We start from the raw sequence: 19,406 nt of genomic DNA, 5'->3' as shown, positions 1-19,406 counted from the left end.
ATTGGATATGATGAAAGTTCTTCAGTCTCCCATTGGGCTCATGTAGTTATTCTCCGTCTCATTGCTCAGCTTCTCCTGCCTCTCCCCTCCTCCCTGTAGGATACATCAGGATGAAACGGCTCAGGTCTTCAAGCAGCAGTGACAATTCTGACAATGAGAGTGAGTTAACTTTCTGCAGAAACGTCATGACCTAAAACGATGTGGTTTTTATTTCTACCTAGTGTATATGTATTTCTTTGAGCATGTTTTCCGTTTTCATCTTGACAAGAAAACTTCCGGAAAAAAACATGCATGTACCAGGGTTGGCTCAGTTTGAAATGAAGGCAGTCAATTCAGGAAGTGTTAAAACGTTTGAAATAAATAGCTACTACTTTTCATTTTATTGAGAAGTCATTGAAAAGAAATGCAATTTTTTTTGGATTGAATTGTAGTTTTAGTTTACTTCCTGAATTGACTGCCTTCAATTAGAATTGAGCCCAGCAGTGGTACGTACGCCCTGTTCCTCTCTCTAACAGGTCCTTCCACTTCCTGCTCCTCCAACAAGTATGGAAGCAAACCTGGAACCCCCGCTTCCATGCCCAAGAAACCAGCAGAGGTACAGTATGAGAAGAACACTGTTTCCAGTCTGTAGGCTGTCTGCTTATCATATCTCTCAGGTTGTGTCCCAAATGACAACCCCATAGGGCTCTGGTCAAAAGTAGTGCACTATTTAGGTAAAATAAAATATATTTAAAAAATAGGGTGCCATTTGGGATGCATGGTCAGAAAGCTGCAGCTTCCTGAGTATTCTTTACATGCAACAGTGTTGATACCCCCTCTCCTTCCTCCCCATGGTAGAAGGGCTCTGTCAGCCTGTTGATACCCCCTCTCCTTCCTCCCCATGGTAGAAGGGCTCTGTCAGCCTGTTGATACCCTCTCTCCTTCCTCCCCATGGTAGAAGGGCTCTGTCAGCCTGTTGATACCCTCTCTCCTTCCTCCCCATGGTAGAAGGGCTCTGTCAACCAGTTGATACCCTCTCCTTCCTCCCCATGGTAGAAGGGCTCTGTCAGCCAGTTGATACCCTCTCCTTCCTCCCCATGGTAGAAGGGCTCTGTCAGCCTGTTGATACCCTCTCCTTCCTCCCCATGGTAGAAGGGCTCTGTCAGCCTGTTGATACCCCCTCTCCCCTTCCTCCCCATGGTAGAAGGGCTCTGTCAGCCTGTTGATACCCCCTCTCCTTCCTCCCCATGGTAGAAGGGCTCTGTCAGCCTGTTGATACCCTCTCCTTCCTCCCCATGGTAGAAGGGCTCTGTCAGCCTGTTGATACCCCCTCTCCTTCCTCCCCATGGTAGAAGGGCTTTGTCAGCCAGTTGATACCCTCTCCTTCCTCCCCATGGTAGAAGGGCTCTGTCAGCCAGTTGATACCCTCTCCTTCCTCCCCATGGTAGAAGGGCTCTGTCAGCCAGTTGATACCCTCTCCTTCCTCCCCATGTAGAAGGGCTCTGTCAGCCTGTTGATACCCTCTCCTTCCTCCCCATGGTAGAAGGGCTCTGTCAGCCTGTTGATACCCTCTCCTTCCTCCCCATGTAGAAGGGCTCTGTCAGCCTGTTGATACCCCCTCTCCTTCCTCCCCAGGTGTTCAGGAAAGACCTGATCAGTGCCATGAAGCTGCCTGACTCTCACCATGTCTCCCCTGAAGACTACTATCTGCTGGGGGACACCTGGAGACAGGAGTGGGAGAAGGGGGTGCAGGTGCCGGCCTTCCCCGAAACCATCCCACACGCCTCCATCAGGTAACCATACAACACACCTGTCTCCTCCTGTCTTAACAACACACCTGTCTCCTCCTGTCTTAACAACACACCTGTCTCCTCCTGTCTCCTCCTGTCTTAACATACACACTGCCATACAACACACCTGTCTCCTCCTGTCTTAACAACACACCTGTCTCCTCCTGTCTTAACAACACACCTGTCTCCTCCTGTCTTAACAACACACCTGTCTCCTCCTGTCTTAACAACACACCTGTCTCCTCCTGTCTTAACAACACACCTGTCTCCTCCTGTCTTAACAACACACCTGTCTCCTCCTGTCTTAACAACACACCTGTCTCCTCCTGTCTTAACAACACACCTGTCTCCTCCTGTCTTAACAACACACCTGTCTCCTCCTGTCTTAACAACACACCTGTCTCCTCCTGTCTTAACAACACACCTGTCTCCTCCTGTCTTAACAACACACCTGTCTCCTCCTGTCTTAACAACACACCTGTCTCCACCTGTCTCCTCCTGTCTCCTCCTGTCTCCACCTGTCTCCTCCTGTCTCCTCCTGTCTCCACCTGTCTCCTCCTGTCTTAACAACACACCTGTCTCCTCCTGTCTTAACAACACACCTGTCTCCTCCTGTCTTAACAACACACCTGTCTCCTCCTGTCTTAACAACACACCTGTCTCCTCCTGTCTTAACAACACACCTGTCTCCTCCTGTCTTAACAACACACCTGTCTCCTCCTGTCTTAACAACACACCTGTCTCCTCCTGTCTTAACAACACACCTGTCTCCTCCTGTCTTAACAACACACCTGTCTCCTCCTGTCTCCTCCTGTCTTAACAACAAACCTGTCTCCTCCTGTCTCCTCCTGTCTCCACCTGTCTCCTCCTGTCTTAACAACACACCTGTCTCCTCCTGTCTTAACAACACACCTGTCTCCACCTGTCTCCACCTGTCTCCTCCTGTCTCCTCCTGTCTTAACAACACACCTGTCTCCTCCTGTCTTAACAACACACCTGTCTCCTCCTGTCTCCACCTGTCTCCACCTGTCTCCTCCTGTCTCCACCTGTCTCCACCTGTCTCCTCCTGTCTTAACAACACACCTGTCTCCTCCTGTCTTAACAACACACCTGTCTCCTCCTGTCTTAACAACACACCTGTCTCCTCCTGTCTTAACACACCTGTCTCCTCCTGTCTTAACAACACACCTGTCTCCTCCTGTCTTAACAACACACCTGTCTCCACCTGTCTCCTCCTGTCTCCTCCTGTCTCCTCCTGTCTTAACAACACACCTGTCTCCTCCTGTCTTAACAACACACCTGTCTCCTCCTGTCTCCTCCTGTCTTAACAACACACCTGTCTCCTCCTGTCTCCTCCTGTCTTAACAACACACCTGTCTCCTCCTGTCTCCTCCTGTCTTAACAACACACCTGTCTCCTCCTGTCTCCTCCTGTCTCCTCCTGTCTTAACAACACACCTGTCTCCTCCTGTCTCCACCTGTCTCCACCTGTCTCCACCTGTCTCCTCCTGTCTCCACCTGTCTCCTCCTGTCTCCACCTGTCTCCTCCTGTCTCCACCTGTCTCCACCTGTCTCCTCCTGTCTTAACAACACACCTGTCTCCTCCTGTCTTAACAACACACCTGTCTCCTCCTGTCTCCTCCTGTCTTAACACACCTGTCTCCTCCTGTCTCCTGTCTCCTCCTGTCTTAACAACACACCTGTCTCCTCCTGTCTTAACAACACACCTGTCTCCTCCTGTCTCCTCCTGTCTTAACAACACACCTGTCTCCTCCTGTCTCCACCTGTCTCCTCCTGTCTCCTCCTGTCTTAACAACACACCTGTCTCCTCCTGTCTCCTCCTGTCTCCTCCTGTCTTAACAACACACCTGTCTCCTCCTGTCTTAACAACACACCTGTCTCCTCCTGTCTTAACAACACACCTGTCTCCTCCTGTCTCCACCTGTCTCCTCCTGTCTCCTCCTGTCTTAACACACCTGTCTCCTCCTGTCTTAACAACACACCTGTCTCCTCCTGTCTTAACAACACACCTGTCTCCTCCTGTCTTAACAACACACCTGTCTCCTCCTGTCTTAACAACACACCTGTCTCCTCCTGTCTTAACAACACACCTGTCTCCTCCTGTCTCCTCCTGTCTTAACAACACACCTGTCTCCTCCTGTCTCCTCCTGTCTCCACCTGTCTCCACCTGTCTCCTCCTGTCTTAACAACACACCTGTCTCCTCCTGTCTTAACAACACACCTGTCTCCACCTGTCTCCTCCTGTCTCCACATGTCTCCTCCTGTCTCCTCCTGTCTTAACAACACACCTGTCTCCTCCTGTCTTAACAACACACCAGTCTCCTCCTGTCTCCTCCTGTCTCCTCCTGTCTCCACCTGTCTCCTCCTGTCTTAACAACACACCTGTCTCCTCCTGTCTTAACAACACACCTGTCTCCTCCTGTCTTAACAACACACCTGTCTCCTCCTGTCTTAACAACACACCTGTCTCCTCCTGTCTTAACAACACACCTGTCTCCTCCTGTCTTCACAACACACCTGTCTCCTCCTGTCTTAACAACACACCTGTCTCCTCCTGTCTTAACAACACACCTGTCTCCTCCTGTCTTAACAACACACCTGTCTCCTCCTGTCTTAACAACACACCTGTCTCCTCCTGTCTTAACAACACACCTGTCTCCTCCTGTCTTAACAACACACCTGTCTCCTCCTGTCTTAACAACACACCTGTCTCCACCTGTCTCCTCCTGTCTCCACCTGTCTCCTCCTGTCTTAACAACACACCTGTCTCCTCCTGTCTTAACAACACACCTGTCTCCTCCTGTCTTAACAACACACCTGTCTCCTCCTGTCTTAACAACACACCTGTCTCCTCCTGTCTCCTCCTGTCTTAACAACAAACCTGTCTCCTCCTGTCTTAACAACACACCTGTCTCCTCCTGTCTTAACAACACACCTGTCTCCACCTGTCTCCTCCTGTCTCCACCTGTCTCCTCCTGTCTCCTCCTGTCTTAACAACACACCTGTCTCCTCCTGTCTTAACAACACACCTGTCTCCTCCTGTCTTAACAACACACCTGTCTCCTCCTGTCTTAACAACACACCTGTCTCCACCTGTCTCCTCCTGTCTCCACCTGTCTCCTCCTGTCTCCTCCTGTCTTAACAACACACCTGTCTCCTCCTGTCTTAACAACACACCTGTCTCCTCCTGTCTTAACAACACACCTGTCTCCTCCTGTCTCCTCCTGTCTTAACAACAAACCTGTCTCCACCTGTCTCCTCCTGTCTCCTCCTGTCTCCTCCTGTCTCCACCTGTCTCCTCCTGTCTTAACAACACACCTGTCTCCTCCTGTCTTAACAACACACCTGTCTCCACCTGTCTCCTCCTGTCTCCACCTGTCTCCTCCTGTCTCCTCCTGTCTTAACAACACACCTGTCTCCTCCTGTCTTAACAACACACCTGTCTCCTCCTGTCTTAACAACACACCTGTCTCCTCCTGTCTTAACAACACACCTGTCTCCTCCTGTCTTAACAACACACCTGTCTCCTCCTGTCTTAACAACACACCTGTCTCCTCCTGTCTTAACAACACACCTGTCTCCTCCTGTCTTAACAACACACCTGTCTCCTCCTGTCTTAACAACACACCTGTCTCCTCCTGTCTTAACAACACACCTGTCTCCTCCTGTCTCCACCTGTCTCCTCCTGTCTTAACAACACACCTGTCTCCTCCTGTCTTAACAACACACCTGTCTCCTCCTGTCTCCTCCTGTCTTAACAACACACCTGTCTCCTCCTGTCTCCACCTGTCTCCTCCTGTCTCCTCCTGTCTTAACAACACACCTGTCTCCTCCTGTCTCCTCCTGTCTCCTCCTGTCTTAACAACACACCTGTCTCCTCCTGTCTTAACAACACACCTGTCTCCTCCTGTCTTAACAACACACCTGTCTCCTCCTGTCTTAACAACACACCTGTCTCCTCCTGTCTTAACAACACACCTGTCTCCTCCTGTCTCCACCTGTCTCCTCCTGTCTTAACAACACACCTGTCTCCTCCTGTCTCCTCCTGTCTTAACAACACACCTGTCTCCTCCTGTCTCCTCCTGTCTCCTCCTGTCTCCTCCTGTCTTAACAACACACCTGTCTCCTCCTGTCTTAACAACACACCTGTCTCCTCCTGTCTCCTCCTGTCTTAACAACACACCTGTCTCCTCCTGTCTTAACAACACACCTGTCTCCTCCTGTCTTAACAACACACCTGTCTCCTCCTGTCTTAACAACACACCTGTCTCCTCCTGTCTTAACAACACACCTGTCTCCTCCTGTCTTAACAACACACCTGTCTCCACCTGTCTCCTCCTGTCTTAACACACCTGTCTCCTCCTGTCTTAACAACACACCTGTCTCCTCCTGTCTCCTCCTGTCTTAACAACACACCTGTCTCCTCCTGTCTCCACCTGTCTCCTCCTGTCTCCTCCTGTCTTAACAACACACCTGTCTCCTCCTGTCTTAACAACACACCTGTCTCCTCCTGTCTTAACAACACACCTGTCTCCTCCTGTCTTAACAACACACCTGTCTCCTCCTGTCTTAACAACACACCTGTCTCCTCCTGTCTCCTCCTGTCTTAACAACACACCTGTCTCCTCCTGTCTCCTCCTGTCTCCTCCTGTCTCCTCCTGTCTCCTCCTGTCTTAACAACACACCTGTCTCCTCCTGTCTTAACAACACACCTGTCTCCTCCTGTCTTAACAACACACCTGTCTCCTCCTGTCTTAACAACACACCTGTCTCCTCCTGTCTTAACAACACACCTGTCTCCACCTGTCTCCTCCTGTCTCCACCTGTCTCCTCCTGTCTCCTCCTGTCTTAACAACACACCTGTCTCCTCCTGTCTCCTCCTGTCTTAACAACACACCTGTCTCCTCCTGTCTTAACAACACACCTGTCTCCTCCTGTCTCCTCCTGTCTTAACAACACACCTGTCTCCTCCTGTCTCCTCCTGTCTTAACAACACACCTGTCTCCTCCTGTCTTAACAACACACCTGTCTCCTCCTGTCTTAACAACACACCTGTCTCCTCCTGTCTCCTCCTGTCTCCACCTGTCTCCTCCTGTCTCCTCCTGTCTTAACAACACACCTGTCTCCTCCTGTCTCCTCCTGTCTTAACAACACACCTGTCTCCTCCTGTCTTAACAACACACCTGTCTCCTCCTGTCTCCACCTGTCTCCTCCTGTCTCCTCCTGTCTTAACAACACACCTGTCTCCTCCTGTCTCCTCCTGTCTTAACAACACACCTGTCTCCACCTGTCTCCACCTGTCTCCTCCTGTCTCCTCCTGTCTTAACAACACACCTGTCTCCTCCTGTCTTAACAACACACCTGTCTCCTCCTGTCTCCTCCTGTCTCCTCCTGTCTTAACAACACACCTGTCTCCTCCTGTCTCCTCCTGTCTTAACAACACACCTGTCTCCTGTCTTAACAACACACCTGTCTCCTCCTGTCTTAACACACCTGTCTCCTCCTGTCTTAACAACATACCTGTCTCCTCCTGTCTCCTCCTGTCTTAACAACACACCTGTCTCCTCCTGTCTCCTCCTGTCTCCTCCTGTCTTAACAACACACCTGTCTCCACCTGTCTCCACCTGTCTCCTCCTGTCTCCACCTGTCTCCTCCTGTCTTAACAACACACCTGTCTCCTCCTGTCTTAACAACACACCTGTCTCCTCCTGTCTCCTCCTGTCTTAACAACACACCTGTCTCCTCCTGTCTTAACAACACACCTGTCTCCTCCTGTCTCCACCTGTCTCCTGTCTCCACCTGTCTCCTCCTGTCTCCTCCTGTCTCCTCCTGTCTTAACAACACACCTGTCTCCTCCTGTCTTAACAACACACCTGTCTCCTCCTGTCTTAACAACACACCTGTCTCCTCCTGTCTTAACAACACACCTGTCTCCTCCTGTCTTAACAACACACCTGTCTCCTCCTGTCTTAACAACACACCTGTCTCCTCCTGTCTTAACAACACACCTGTCTCCTCCTGTCTCCTCCTGTCTCCTCCTGTCTTAACAACACACCTGTCTCCTCCTGTCTTAACAACACACCTGTCTCCTCCTGTCTTAACAACACACCTGTCTCCTCCTGTCTCCTGTCTTAACAACACACCTGTCTCCTCCTGTCTCCACCTGTCTCCACCTGTCTCCACCTGTCTCCTCCTGTCTCCACCTGTCTCCTCCTGTCTTAACAACACACCTGTCTCCTCCTGTCTTAACAACACACCTGTCTCCTCCTGTCTCCTCCTGTCTCCTCCTGTCTTCACCTGTCTCCTCCTGTCTCCTCCTGTCTTAACAACACACCTGTCTCCTCCTGTCTTAACAACACACCTGTCTCCTCCTGTCTCCTCCTGTCTCCTCCTGTCTTAACAACACACCTGTCTCCTCCTGTCTCCTCCTGTCTTAACAACACACCTGTCTCCTCCTGTCTCCTCCTGTCTCCTCCTGTCTTAACAACACACCTGTCTCCTCCTGTCTTAACAACACACCTGTCTCCTCCTGTCTTAACAACACACCTGTCTCCTCCTGTCTTAACAACACTCCTGTCTCCACCTGTCTCCTCCTGTCTCCACCCTCCTGTCTCCACCTGTCTCCTCCTGTCTCCACCTGTCTCCTCCTGTCTCCACCTGTCTCCTCCTGTCTCCACCTGTCTCCTCCTGTCTCCACCTGTCTCCTCCTGTCTTAACAACACACCTGTCTCCTCCTGTCTTAACAACACACCTGTCTCCTCCTGTCTTAACAACACACCTGTCTCCTCCTGTCTTAACAACACACCTGTCTCCACCTGTCTCCTCCTGTCTCCTCCTGTCTCCTCCTGTCTTAACACACCTGTCTCCTCCTGTCTTAACAACACACCTGTCTCCTCCTGTCTCCTCCTGTCTTAACACACCTGTCTCCTCCTGTCTCCTCCTGTCTTAACAACACACCTGTCTCCTCCTGTCTCCTCCTGTCTTAACAACACACCTGTCTCCTCCTGTCTCCTCCTGTCTTAACAACACACCTGTCTCCTCCTGTCTCCTCCTGTCTCCACCTGTCTCCTCCTGTCTTAACAACACACCTGTCTCCACCTGTCTCCTCCTGTCTCCTCCTGTCTCCTCCTGTCTTAACAACACACCTGTCTCCTCCTGTCTTAACAACACACCTGTCTCCTCCTGTCTTAACAACACACCTGTCTCCTCCTGTCTCCACCTGTCTCCTCCTGTCTCCACCTGTCTCCTCCTGTCTCCACCTGTCTCCTCCTGTCTCCACCTGTCTCCTCCTGTCTTAACAACACACCTGTCTCCTCCTGTCTTAACAACACACCTGTCTCCTCCTGTCTTAACAACACACCTGTCTCCTCCTGTCTTAACAACACACCTGTCTCCACCTGTCTCCTCCTGTCTCCACCTGTCTCCTCCTGTCTCCTCCTGTCTTAACAACACACCTGTCTCCTCCTGTCTTAACAACACACCTGTCTCCTCCTGTCTCCTCCTGTCTTAACAACACACCTGTCTCCTCCTGTCTCAACAACACACCTGTCTCCTCCTGTCTCCTCCTGTCTTAACACACCTGTCTCTTCCTGTCTCCACCTGTCTCCTCCTGTCTCCACCTGTCTCCTCCTGTCTCCTCCTGTCTCCACCTGTCTTAACAACTCTCCTGTCTCCTGTCTCCACCTGTCTCCTCCTGTCTTAACAACACACCTGTCTCCACCTGTCTCCTCCTGTCTCCTCCTGTCTCCACCTGTCTTAACAACACACCTGTCTCCTCCTGTCTCCACCTGTCTCCTCCTGTCTCCTCCTGTCTCCACCTGTCTTAACAACACACCTGTCTCCTCCTGTCTCCTCCTGTCTCCTCCTGTCTTAACAACACACCTGTCTCCTCCTGTCTCCTCCTGTCTTAACAACACACCTGTCTCCTCCTGTCTCCTCCTGTCTCCACCTGTCTCCTCCTGTCTCCTCCTGTCTCCACCTGTCTTAACAACACACCTGTCTCCACCTGTCTCCTCCTGTCTCCTCCTGTCTCCTCCTGTCTTAACAACACACTGCCATACTTTTCCCTTTGTGGTGCAGGGAGTTGCAGCACCAGGTGAAGTCTGGAGTTATTTTCTTCTGCAATGTGAGAGAGATCAGCCCTCCTGGGAATTGGCCTATAGGGATAGATTGGAATGTTCCTTCCAGAAGTAATATGGAATGCATAACTATGGTAGCAATTAAAAGGGAACCGTTTGGAGATGATGATTAGACTAAAGGTGAGGAGATGATGGCTGAATGATTAGACTAAAGGTGAGGAGATGATGGCTGAATGATTAGACTAAAGGTGAGGAGATGATGGCTGAATGATTAGACTAAAGGTGAGGAGATGATGGCTGAATGATTAGACTAAAGGTGAGGAGATGATGGCTGAATGATTAGACTAAAGGTGAGGAGATGATGGCTGAATGATTAGACTAAAGGTGAGGAGATGATGGCTGAATGATTAGACTAAAGGTGAGGAGATGATGGGTGAATGATTAGACTAAAGGTGAGGAGATGATGGGTGAATGATTAGACTAAAGGTGAGGAGATGATGGCTGAATGATTAGACTAAAGGTGAGGAGATGATGGCTGAATGATTAGACTAAAGGTGAGGAGATGATGGCTGAATGATTAGACTAAAGGTGAGGAGATGATGGCTGAATGATTAGACTAAAGGTGAGGAGATGATGGCTGAATGATTAGACTAAAGGTGAGGAGATGATGGCTGAATGATTAGACTAAAGGTGAGGAGATGATGGCTGAATGATTAGACTAAAGGTGAGGAGATGATGGCTGAATGATTAGACTAAAGGTGAGGAGATGATGGCTGAATGATTAGACTAAAGGTGAGGAGATGATGGCTGAATGATTAGACTAAAGGTGAGGAGATGATGGGTGAATGATTAGACTTAAGGTGAGGAGATGATGGGTGAATGATTAGACTAAAGGTGAGGAGATGATGGCTGAATGATTAGACTAAAGGTGAGGAGATGATGGCTGAATGATTAGACTAAAGGTGAGGAGATGATGGCTGAATGATTAGACTAAAGGTGAGGAGACATCAGTTCACCTGACACAAGACAGAGTCCAAACATTACACTGTTGACTTTATGTGCATTTTATATTTACTGTACTTTTCACAGCATTTGTTGATAACGAAATCTGAAAATACTCTGGATACATTCAGTAACATGAACGTGCAATGTAAGACAAAAAAATGCCAAGCGTTTGAGTGAGAGGTCTAACTGGTGTCTCCAAGTGGCCACCCCTCTCCAGACTGTGGGTTTGAGTGAGAGGTCTAACTGGTGTTTCCAAGTGGCCACACCTCTCTCCAGACTGTGGGTTTGAGTGAGAGGTCTAACTGGTGTTTCCAAGTGGCCACACCCCTCTCCAGACTGTGGGTTTGAGTGAGAGGTCTAACTGGTGTCTCCAAGTGGCCACACCCCTCTCCAGACTGTGGGTTTGAGTGAGAGGTCTAACTGGTGTCTCCAAGTGGCCACACCCCTCTCCAGACTGTGGGTTTGAGTGAGAGGTCTAACTGGTGTCTCCAAGTGGCCACACCCCTCTCCAGACTGTGGGTTTGAGTGAGAGGTCTAACTGGTGTTTCCAAGTGGCCACACCCCTCTCCAGACTGTGGGTTTGAGTGAGAGGTCTAACTGGTGTCTCCAAGTGGCCACACCCCTCTCCAGACTGTGGGTTTGAGTGAGAGGTCTAACTGGTGTCTCCAAGTGGCCACCCCTCTCCAGACTGTGGGTTTGAGTGAGAGGTCTAACTGGTGTCTCCAAGTGGCCACACCTCTCCAAAGTGTGCACAGTTCCTAAGGAATGTCAATGGACTTTTATGATTCAAAGAAGAGTCTTAAATTATAAGGAACCATTTCCGTTGAGGAACTAGAGCCAGCACACTCTGTTTGGAGCATAGTCCTCCATCCCAGATGTTTACACAATCCAGAAATGGTCCATTTATATAAATCCCAATCTGGGTCAGTTGGGCATCATTTGAAAGCTTGTTCTATTGCCAACATGACTAGCTAAATGATAAAATAAGATCTTTCAGTGTCAGGCTTTCACAAGGCAGTTCAGAGAAGCATGTCGTCTTCTTGGTGCTCATTGAATGGAGTCATGCGTGCATTTCGACGTGTGGTCCCGCAAATATTCTTCATAATATACACCGGCTCATTCTGTTCAGGACAATACAGGGTATAACACCATGTCATCTTGTAACAAGGCGCACATTTGGACTCACGGGTGTTTCCCTTGCTTGTATGACATCAAAGCGGTATTTATTATAAACCTTTTCTAAATGCATAGAGTCCTCATCATTTACAGCAATTCCCTCACTCAGACAAAAAAAAGGGTGCAGAAGTTGGCCAATTAGCAGGAGGGACGGGGGCAACTTGTTGTGATCAAGTTCAGAACGGCTGTCAGTCAAAACCCACACAGCGCTGTGAAGCGCAGACCCTGAGCTCTGACGTCATGTATGCTCTGACGTCATGTATAGCATGTTACTGTACAGACCCAGAGCTCTGACGTCATGTATAGCATGTTACTGTCCAGAACCAGAGCTCTGACGTCATGTATAGCATGTTACTGTCCAGCCACTGAGCTCTGACGTCATGTATAGCGTGTTACTGTACAGAACCAGAGCTCTGACGTCATGTATAGCATGTTACTGTCCAGAACCAGAGCTCTGACGTCATGTATAGCATGTTACTGTCCAGAACCAGAGCTCTGACGTCATGTATAGCATGTTACTGTCCAGCCACTGAGCTCTGACGTCATGTATAGCGTGTTACTGTCCAGAACCAGAGCTCTGACGTCATGTATAGCATGTTACTGTCCAGCCACTGAGCTCTGACGTCATGTATAGCGTGTTACTGTACAGACCCAGAGCTCTGACGTCATGTATAGCATGTTACTGTCCAGAACCAGAGCTCTGACGTCATGTATAGCATGTTACTGTCCAGAACCAGAGCTCTGACGTCATGTATAGCATGTTACTGTCCAGCCACTGAGCTCTGACGTCATGTATAGCATGTTACTGTCCAGAACCAGAGCTCTGACGTCATGTATAGCGTGTTACTGTACAGAACCAGAGCTCTGACGTCATGTATAGCGTGTTACTGTCCAGCCACTGAGCTCTGACGTCATGTATAGCGTGTTACTGTACAGCCACTACATTACAATTTAGGCGCTTATCAGTGTCCAAATCTGCCATTTTCAACCCGTCTACGGGTATGAGATTAAAGAGCTATGCTTTGTTCTGAGAGAGAGAGCCACTATATATTATATATGCAGCTGTCTGGGTGATATAGGACCTTTTTTTTAATAGAGGGTATGAGTTTAAAGAGCTACTGGCTCTCTCTGTTTTTCTGGGTACTGGACGACTTCACAAGTTGCGAGTGATTCCTTACAATTGTTTGCATTTGTTTCTGTAGGAACATAGCGGAGAAGCCGAAGGAGGTGTTGTTCACCCTCCAGCGGCGGTATATCCAGTGCTGGAGTCAGGACGCTACAGAGACGGGTTATGTTAACATCAAGGAGCTGGCTGAGGCCATGTGTCCTTATGATCTGGATGACATGGACCTCTACTGGCTGCAGGCACTCAACGCTGAGCTAGGACACATGGGTAAGGACCACAAACCTTCTCATAGGCTGGGACACATGGGTAAGGACCACAAACCTTCTCATAGGCTGGGGCCGCGTTCCTAAAGGCTGCGGCCGCGTTCCTAAAGGCTGCGGCTGCGTTCCTAAAGGCTGCGGCTGCGTTCCTAAAGGCTGTGGCCGCGTTCCTAAAGGCTGTGGCCGCGTTCCTAAAGGCTGCGGCCGCGTTCCTAAAGGCTGCGGCTGCGTTCCTAAAGGCTGCGGCTGCGTTCCTAAAGGCTGCGGCTGCGTTCCTAAAGGCTGGGGTGCGTTCCTAAAGGCTGCGGCTCCGTTCCTAAAGGCTGCGGCTGCGTTCCTAAAGGCTGCGGCTGCGTTCCTAAAGGCACCCTAAAGGCATCCGCCCGTTTACATCGGTTGGGTTTGCTCCTGGCAGAATTCTACGCTTGAAAACAAGAAAAAAGCGGCAATAGTACTGTTTGTCCCTCTTGTGACGCTGTAGCAACAACAGCCAATATGCTACTTCCTCAAAATAGTCAAAATGAATCTAAGATAAATAAATCTGTAATGAATTTTGACGTTTTTGCTGAGGAGGTCTTAGTCATGCAATTTTACATCTTAAGATATTTGGTCCAGTATTTCTCAAGTGAAAAAATGTGCATGAAAACTAGTAGTTGCTTGTTGAATGACAAACACTTAATTGAAGAATCCTGTCTATAGTTACCACTAGGAGTAGTAATGTTGACCAATCACAGACACTAGGAGTAGTACTGTTGACCAATCACAGACAAAGGGGGGTAGACTTCAGCTACCAAACTTCGACTTGCCTCAAGAAAAAATGTGTGTGCTGGAACAGCCCCCCCCCAAAAAAACTGCCGAACACCAAAACGAGAGAAAAAAGTCACAACATTTCATAATATATGCTTGAACTGTTTCGACTGGGAAGCATGTGACAGGCTTCACACCACCACCTTCCAGGGGATTGGCTTGAGTAAGGCTCTGCCCAGATTGGCTCATCTTGATCACATAATGAGTGGTTATTTGGAGTGCAAGGTGATTTGGACATCAATGATTCAGAACCTTGGTGATGCTGTTCTTCTCTCAGTATCTTATGGGGCTTTGTGGAGAACAGAGGAGTGTGGCTACGGGCAGCAACGCTGTCGTTGTCAAATTCAATCAAATGTATTTATAATCAGCAGATGTTCTTCTGTCTCTCTGGGTCTAACTGTGCTTATCTCTCTGGGTCTAACTGTGCTTATCTCTCTGGGTCTAACTGTGCTTATCTCTCTGGGTCTAACTGTGCTTATCTCTCTGGGTCTAACTGTGCTTATCTCTCTGGGTCTAGCTGTGCTTATCTCTCTGGGTCTAACTGTGCTTATCTCTCTGGGTCTATCTGTGCTTATCTCTCTGGGTCTAGCTGTGCTTATCTCTCTGGGTCTAACTGTGCTTATCTCTCTGGGTCTAACTGTGCTTATCTCTCTGGGTCTAACTGTGCTTATCTCTCTGGGTCTAACTGTGCTATGTCATTCCCCAGGGGAGGGTCCTGTAGACGAGCTGACAATGGAGCGCACCATGGAGGCTTTGGAGCGTCATTGCCATGACAACATGAACCATGCCATCGACACGGTAGAAGGGCTGGGCATCGAGTACGACGAGGACGTCATCTGTGACGTGTGTCGCTCCCCCGACAGCGAGGAGGGCAACGACATGGTCTTCTGTGACAAGTGTAACATCTGTGTTCATCAGGTAGGAACCTGACTGCCTACTAACTAGAGAAATATATATTACGAATTATAAACTGGGTGGGTCGAGCCCTGAATGCTGATTGGCTGACCGCCGTGGTATATCAGACAGTATACCACGGGTATGACAAAAAGTTGCTTTTTACTGCTCTAATTACGTTGGTAACCAGTTTCTAACAGCAATAAGTCACCTCAGGGGTTTGTGGTATATGGCCAATATACCACGGCTAAGGGCTGTCTCCTCTGGGGTTTGTGGTATATGGCCAATATACCACGGCTAAGGGCTGTATCCTGGGACTCTGTGTTGCGTCGTTTGTAAGAACAGCCCTTATCCGTGGTATATTGGCCATATACCACACCTCCTCGGGCCTTATAGCTTAAATATACACTACCGGTCTCAAGTTTAGAACACACTGTTAGCCTCAACAGCACTCTGTAGGGTAGCACCATGGTGTAGCCGGAGGACAGCTAGCTTCCATCCTCCTCTGGGTACATTGACTTCAATACAAAACCTAGGAGGCTCATGGTTCTCACCCCCCTTCCATAGACTTATACAGTAATTATGACAACGTCCAGAGGACGTCCTCCAACCTATCAAATCAAACTTTATTTGTCACATGGGCCGAATACAACAGATGTAGACCTTACCGTGAAATGCTACTTACAATCCCTTAACCAACAATGCAGTTCAAGGAAGAGTTTGAAAATATCTACTAAATAAACTAAAGGAAAAAATAATAAAAAGTAACACAATAAAATAACAATAATGAGGCTATATACAGGGGGTACCTGTACTGAGTCAATGTGCAGGGGTACAGGTTAGTCCAGGTAATAACGAGGCTATATACAGGGGGTACCGGTACCGAGTCAATGGGCTGGGGTACAGGTTAGTCCAGGTAATAACGAGGCTATATACAGGGGGTACCGGTACCGAGTCAATGTGTGGGGGTACAGGTTAGTCGAGGTAATTTGTACATGTAGGTAGGGGTAAAGTGACTATGCATAGATAATAAACAGAGAGTAGGGGGGGGGGTCAATGTAAATAGTCCGGGTGGCCATTTGATTAATTGTTCAGCAGTCTTATGGCTTCGGGGTAGAAGCTGTTAAGGAGCCTTTTGGACCTAGTCTTGGCGCTCCGGTACCGCTTGCTGTGCGGTAGCAGAGAGAACAGTCTATGACTTGGGTGACTGGAGTCTTTGGCAATTTTTAGGGCCGTCCTCTGACACTGCCTAGTATATAGGTCCTGGATGGCAGGAAGCTTGGCCCCAGTGATGTACTGGGCCGTACGCACTACCCTCTGTAGTGCCTTGCGGTCGGATGCCGAGCAGTTGCCATACCAGGCGGTGATGCAACCGGTCAGGATGCGCTCGATGGTGCAGCTGTATAACTTTTTGAGGATCTGGGGACCCATGCCAAATCTTTTCAGTCTCCTGAGGGGGAATAGGCTTTGTCGTGCCCTCTTCACGACTGTCTTGGTGTGTTTGGACCATGATAGTTTGTTGGTGATGTGGACACCAAGGAACTTAACTCTCGACGCACTCCACTACAGCCCCGTCGATGTTAATGGGGGCCTGTTCGGCCCTCTATTCCTGTAGTCCACGATCAGCTCCTTTGTCTTGCTCACATTGAGCGAGAGGTTGTTGTCCTGGCACCACTCTGCCAGGTCTCTGACCTCCTTCCTATAGGCTGTCTCATCGTTCTCAGACGTGTTGTTGCCTACCCTTACCACCTGGGGGTGGCCCGTCAGGAAGTCCAGGATCCAGTTGCAGAGGGAGGTGTTTAGTCCCAGGGTCCTTAGCTTAGTGATGAGCTTTGAGGGCACTATGGTGTTGAACGCTGAGCTGTAGTCAATGAATAGCATTCTCACATAGGTGTTCCTTTTGTCCAGGTGGGAAAGGGCAGTGTGGAGTGCGATTGAGATTGCGTCATCTGTGGATCTGTTGGGGCGAGTTGGAGTCCCCTGTAGCTCAGTTGGTAGAGCATGGTGCTTCCAACGCCAGGGTTGTGGGTTCGTTTCCCACGGGGGGCCAGTATGGAAATGTATGTATTCACTAACTGTAAGTCGCTCTGGATAAGAGCGTCTGCTAAATGACTAAAATGTAAATGTCTAGGGTATCCGGGATGATGCTGTTGATGTAAGCCGTGACCAGCCTTTCACACGTCCTGGTAATCCGTCTGGTCCCGCGGCCTTGTGAATGTTGACCTGTTTAAAGGTCTTGCTCATATCGGCTACCGAGAGCGTTATCACACAGTCCGGAACAGCTGGTGCTCTCATGCATGCTTCAGTGTTGCTTGCCTCGAAGCGAGCATAAAAGGCATTTAGCTTGTCTGGTAGGCTCGCGTCACTGGGCAGCTCGTGTCTGGGTTTCCCTTTGTAGTCCGTAATAGTTTTCAAGCCCTGCCACATCCGACGAGCGTCAGAGCCGGTGTAGTACGATTCAATCTTAATCCTGTATTGACGCTTTGCCTGTTTGATGGTTCGTCGGAGGGCGTAGTGGGATTTCTTATAAGCGTCCGGGTTAGAGTCCCGCTCCTTGAAGCAGCAGCTCTAGCCTTTAGCTCGATGCGGATGTTGTCTGTAATCCATGGCTTCTGGTTGGGGTATGTACGTACGGTCACTGTGGGGACGACGTCGTTGATGCACTTATTGATGAAGCCGGTGACTGAGGTGGTATACTCCTCAATGCCATTGGATGAATCCCGGAACATATTCCAGTCTGTGCTAGGAAAACAGTCCTGTAACATCCACTTCATCTGAACACTTCCGTATTGAGCGAGTCACTGGTACTTCCTGCTTTAGTTTTTGCTTGTAAGCAGGAATCAGGAGGATAGAATTATGGTCAGATTTGCCAAATGGAGGGCGAGGGAGAGCTTTGTATGCATGTCTGTGTGTGGAGTAAAGGTGGGCTAGAGGTATTTTTATTTTTTGCAAATTAGGTAAAACAGATTTAAGTTTGCCTGCATTAAAGTCCCCGGCCACTAGGAGCGCCACTTCTGAATTAGCATTTTCTTGTTTGCTTATGGCCTTATACAGCTCGTTGAGAGCGGTCTTAGTGCCAGCTTCGGTTTGTGGTGGTAAATAGACAGCTACGAATAATATAGATGAGAACTCTCTTGGTAGATAGTGGGTCTACAGCTTATCATGAGGTATTCTACCTCAGGCGAACAATACCTCAAGACTTCTGTAATATTAGACATCGCGCACAAGCTGTTATTGACAAATGGACACACACCCCCGCCCCTCGTCTTACCAGACGTAGCTGCTCTGTCCTGACGATGCACGGAGAAGCCAGCCAGCTCCGTATTATCCGTGTCGTCGTTCAGCCACGTCTCGTGAAACATAAGATATTACAGTTTTTAATGTCCCTGGGTAGGATAGTCTTGATCATAGATCATCCATTTTGTTTTCCAATCATTGCACGTTGGCCAATAGAACGGAGGGAAGTGGAAGTTTACTCATTCGCCTACTAATCCTCAGAAGGCAGCCCGACCTTTGCCCGACCTTTGCCCGACCTTTGCCATTGGTGGCATTGTGTTGTGTGATAACTGCACATTTTAGTGGCCTTTTATTGTCCCCAGCACAAGGTGCACCTGTGTAATGATCATGCTGTTTAATCAGCTTCTTGATATGCCACACCTGTCAGGTGGATGGATTATCTTGGCAAAGGAGAAATGCTCACTAACAGGGATGTAAACAAATGTGTGCACAAAATTTGAGAGAAATATGCTTTTTTGTGGGTATGGAAAATATCTGGGATCTTTTATTTCAGCTCATGAAACATGGGACCGTCACTTTACATGTTGTATTTTTGTTCAGTATAGAGGAGTGTATCTAATAAACTGGCCACTGAATATATTTACTAGTGAGGAGGGCAACGTCATGGTCTTCTGTGACAAGGCAACATCTGTGTTCACCAGGTAGGAATCTGACTACCTCCTTGTGTGTTATGTAACTCTCTCTCTTCTCCTGCCCAGGCGTGCTATGGGATAGTGAAGGTGCCGGAGGGTAACTGGCTGTGCAGGACATGTGTTCTGGGCATCGACCCCCAGTGTCAGCTGTGCCCCATCAAGGGAGGGGCGATGAAGGCTACGAGGGCGGGCACCAAGTGGGCACACGTCAGCTGTGCCCTGTGGATCCCTGAGGTAAAGGATTACTCCCTCTTCCATTTGGGGTGGAACGATACATGTATTTATAGTAGGGGTGGAACGATACACGTATTTGTACCGAACTGTTCGGTGCAGGGACCTCGG

General features: G+C 49.2%; 1 protein-coding gene and 1 non-coding gene across 5 annotated transcripts in view; both read left to right on the top strand.

Annotated features, from left to right (window-relative positions):
* The window catches only part of LOC121534194 (protein Jade-3-like), a 45,657-nt gene that overhangs the window by 11,651 nt on the left and 14,600 nt on the right, over positions 1–19,406 (top strand). For 3 of the 4 annotated variants that reach the window (XM_041840745.2, XM_041840747.2, XM_041840743.2), the window contains 6 exons: positions 100–159; positions 516–595; positions 1,615–1,772; positions 13,251–13,441; positions 14,948–15,159; positions 19,131–19,298. In XM_041840745.2, the coding sequence (XP_041696679.2) occupies positions 111–159; positions 516–595; positions 1,615–1,772; positions 13,251–13,441; positions 14,948–15,159; positions 19,131–19,298 (858 nt within the window). In that variant the 5' untranslated portion in view covers positions 100–110. Of the gene's footprint in view, positions 1–69; positions 160–515; positions 596–1,614; positions 1,773–13,250; positions 13,442–14,947; positions 15,160–19,130; positions 19,299–19,406 lie in introns of all 4 variants that reach the window. The other variant, XM_041840744.2, reaches the window with a different exon arrangement.
* trnag-ucc lies at positions 17,112–17,186 on the top strand. Its single transcript has one exon. It is a non-coding gene; the product is annotated as a tRNA-Gly (tRNA).

Source organism: Coregonus clupeaformis, chromosome 20, assembly GCF_020615455.1.
Source record: "Coregonus clupeaformis isolate EN_2021a chromosome 20, ASM2061545v1, whole genome shotgun sequence".
In the NCBI taxonomy this organism is placed as follows: Eukaryota; Metazoa; Chordata; class Actinopteri; order Salmoniformes; family Salmonidae; genus Coregonus; species Coregonus clupeaformis.
The sequence above is the reverse complement of the archived record's forward strand: the minus strand, read 5'-3'. Positions and strand labels throughout refer to the sequence as shown.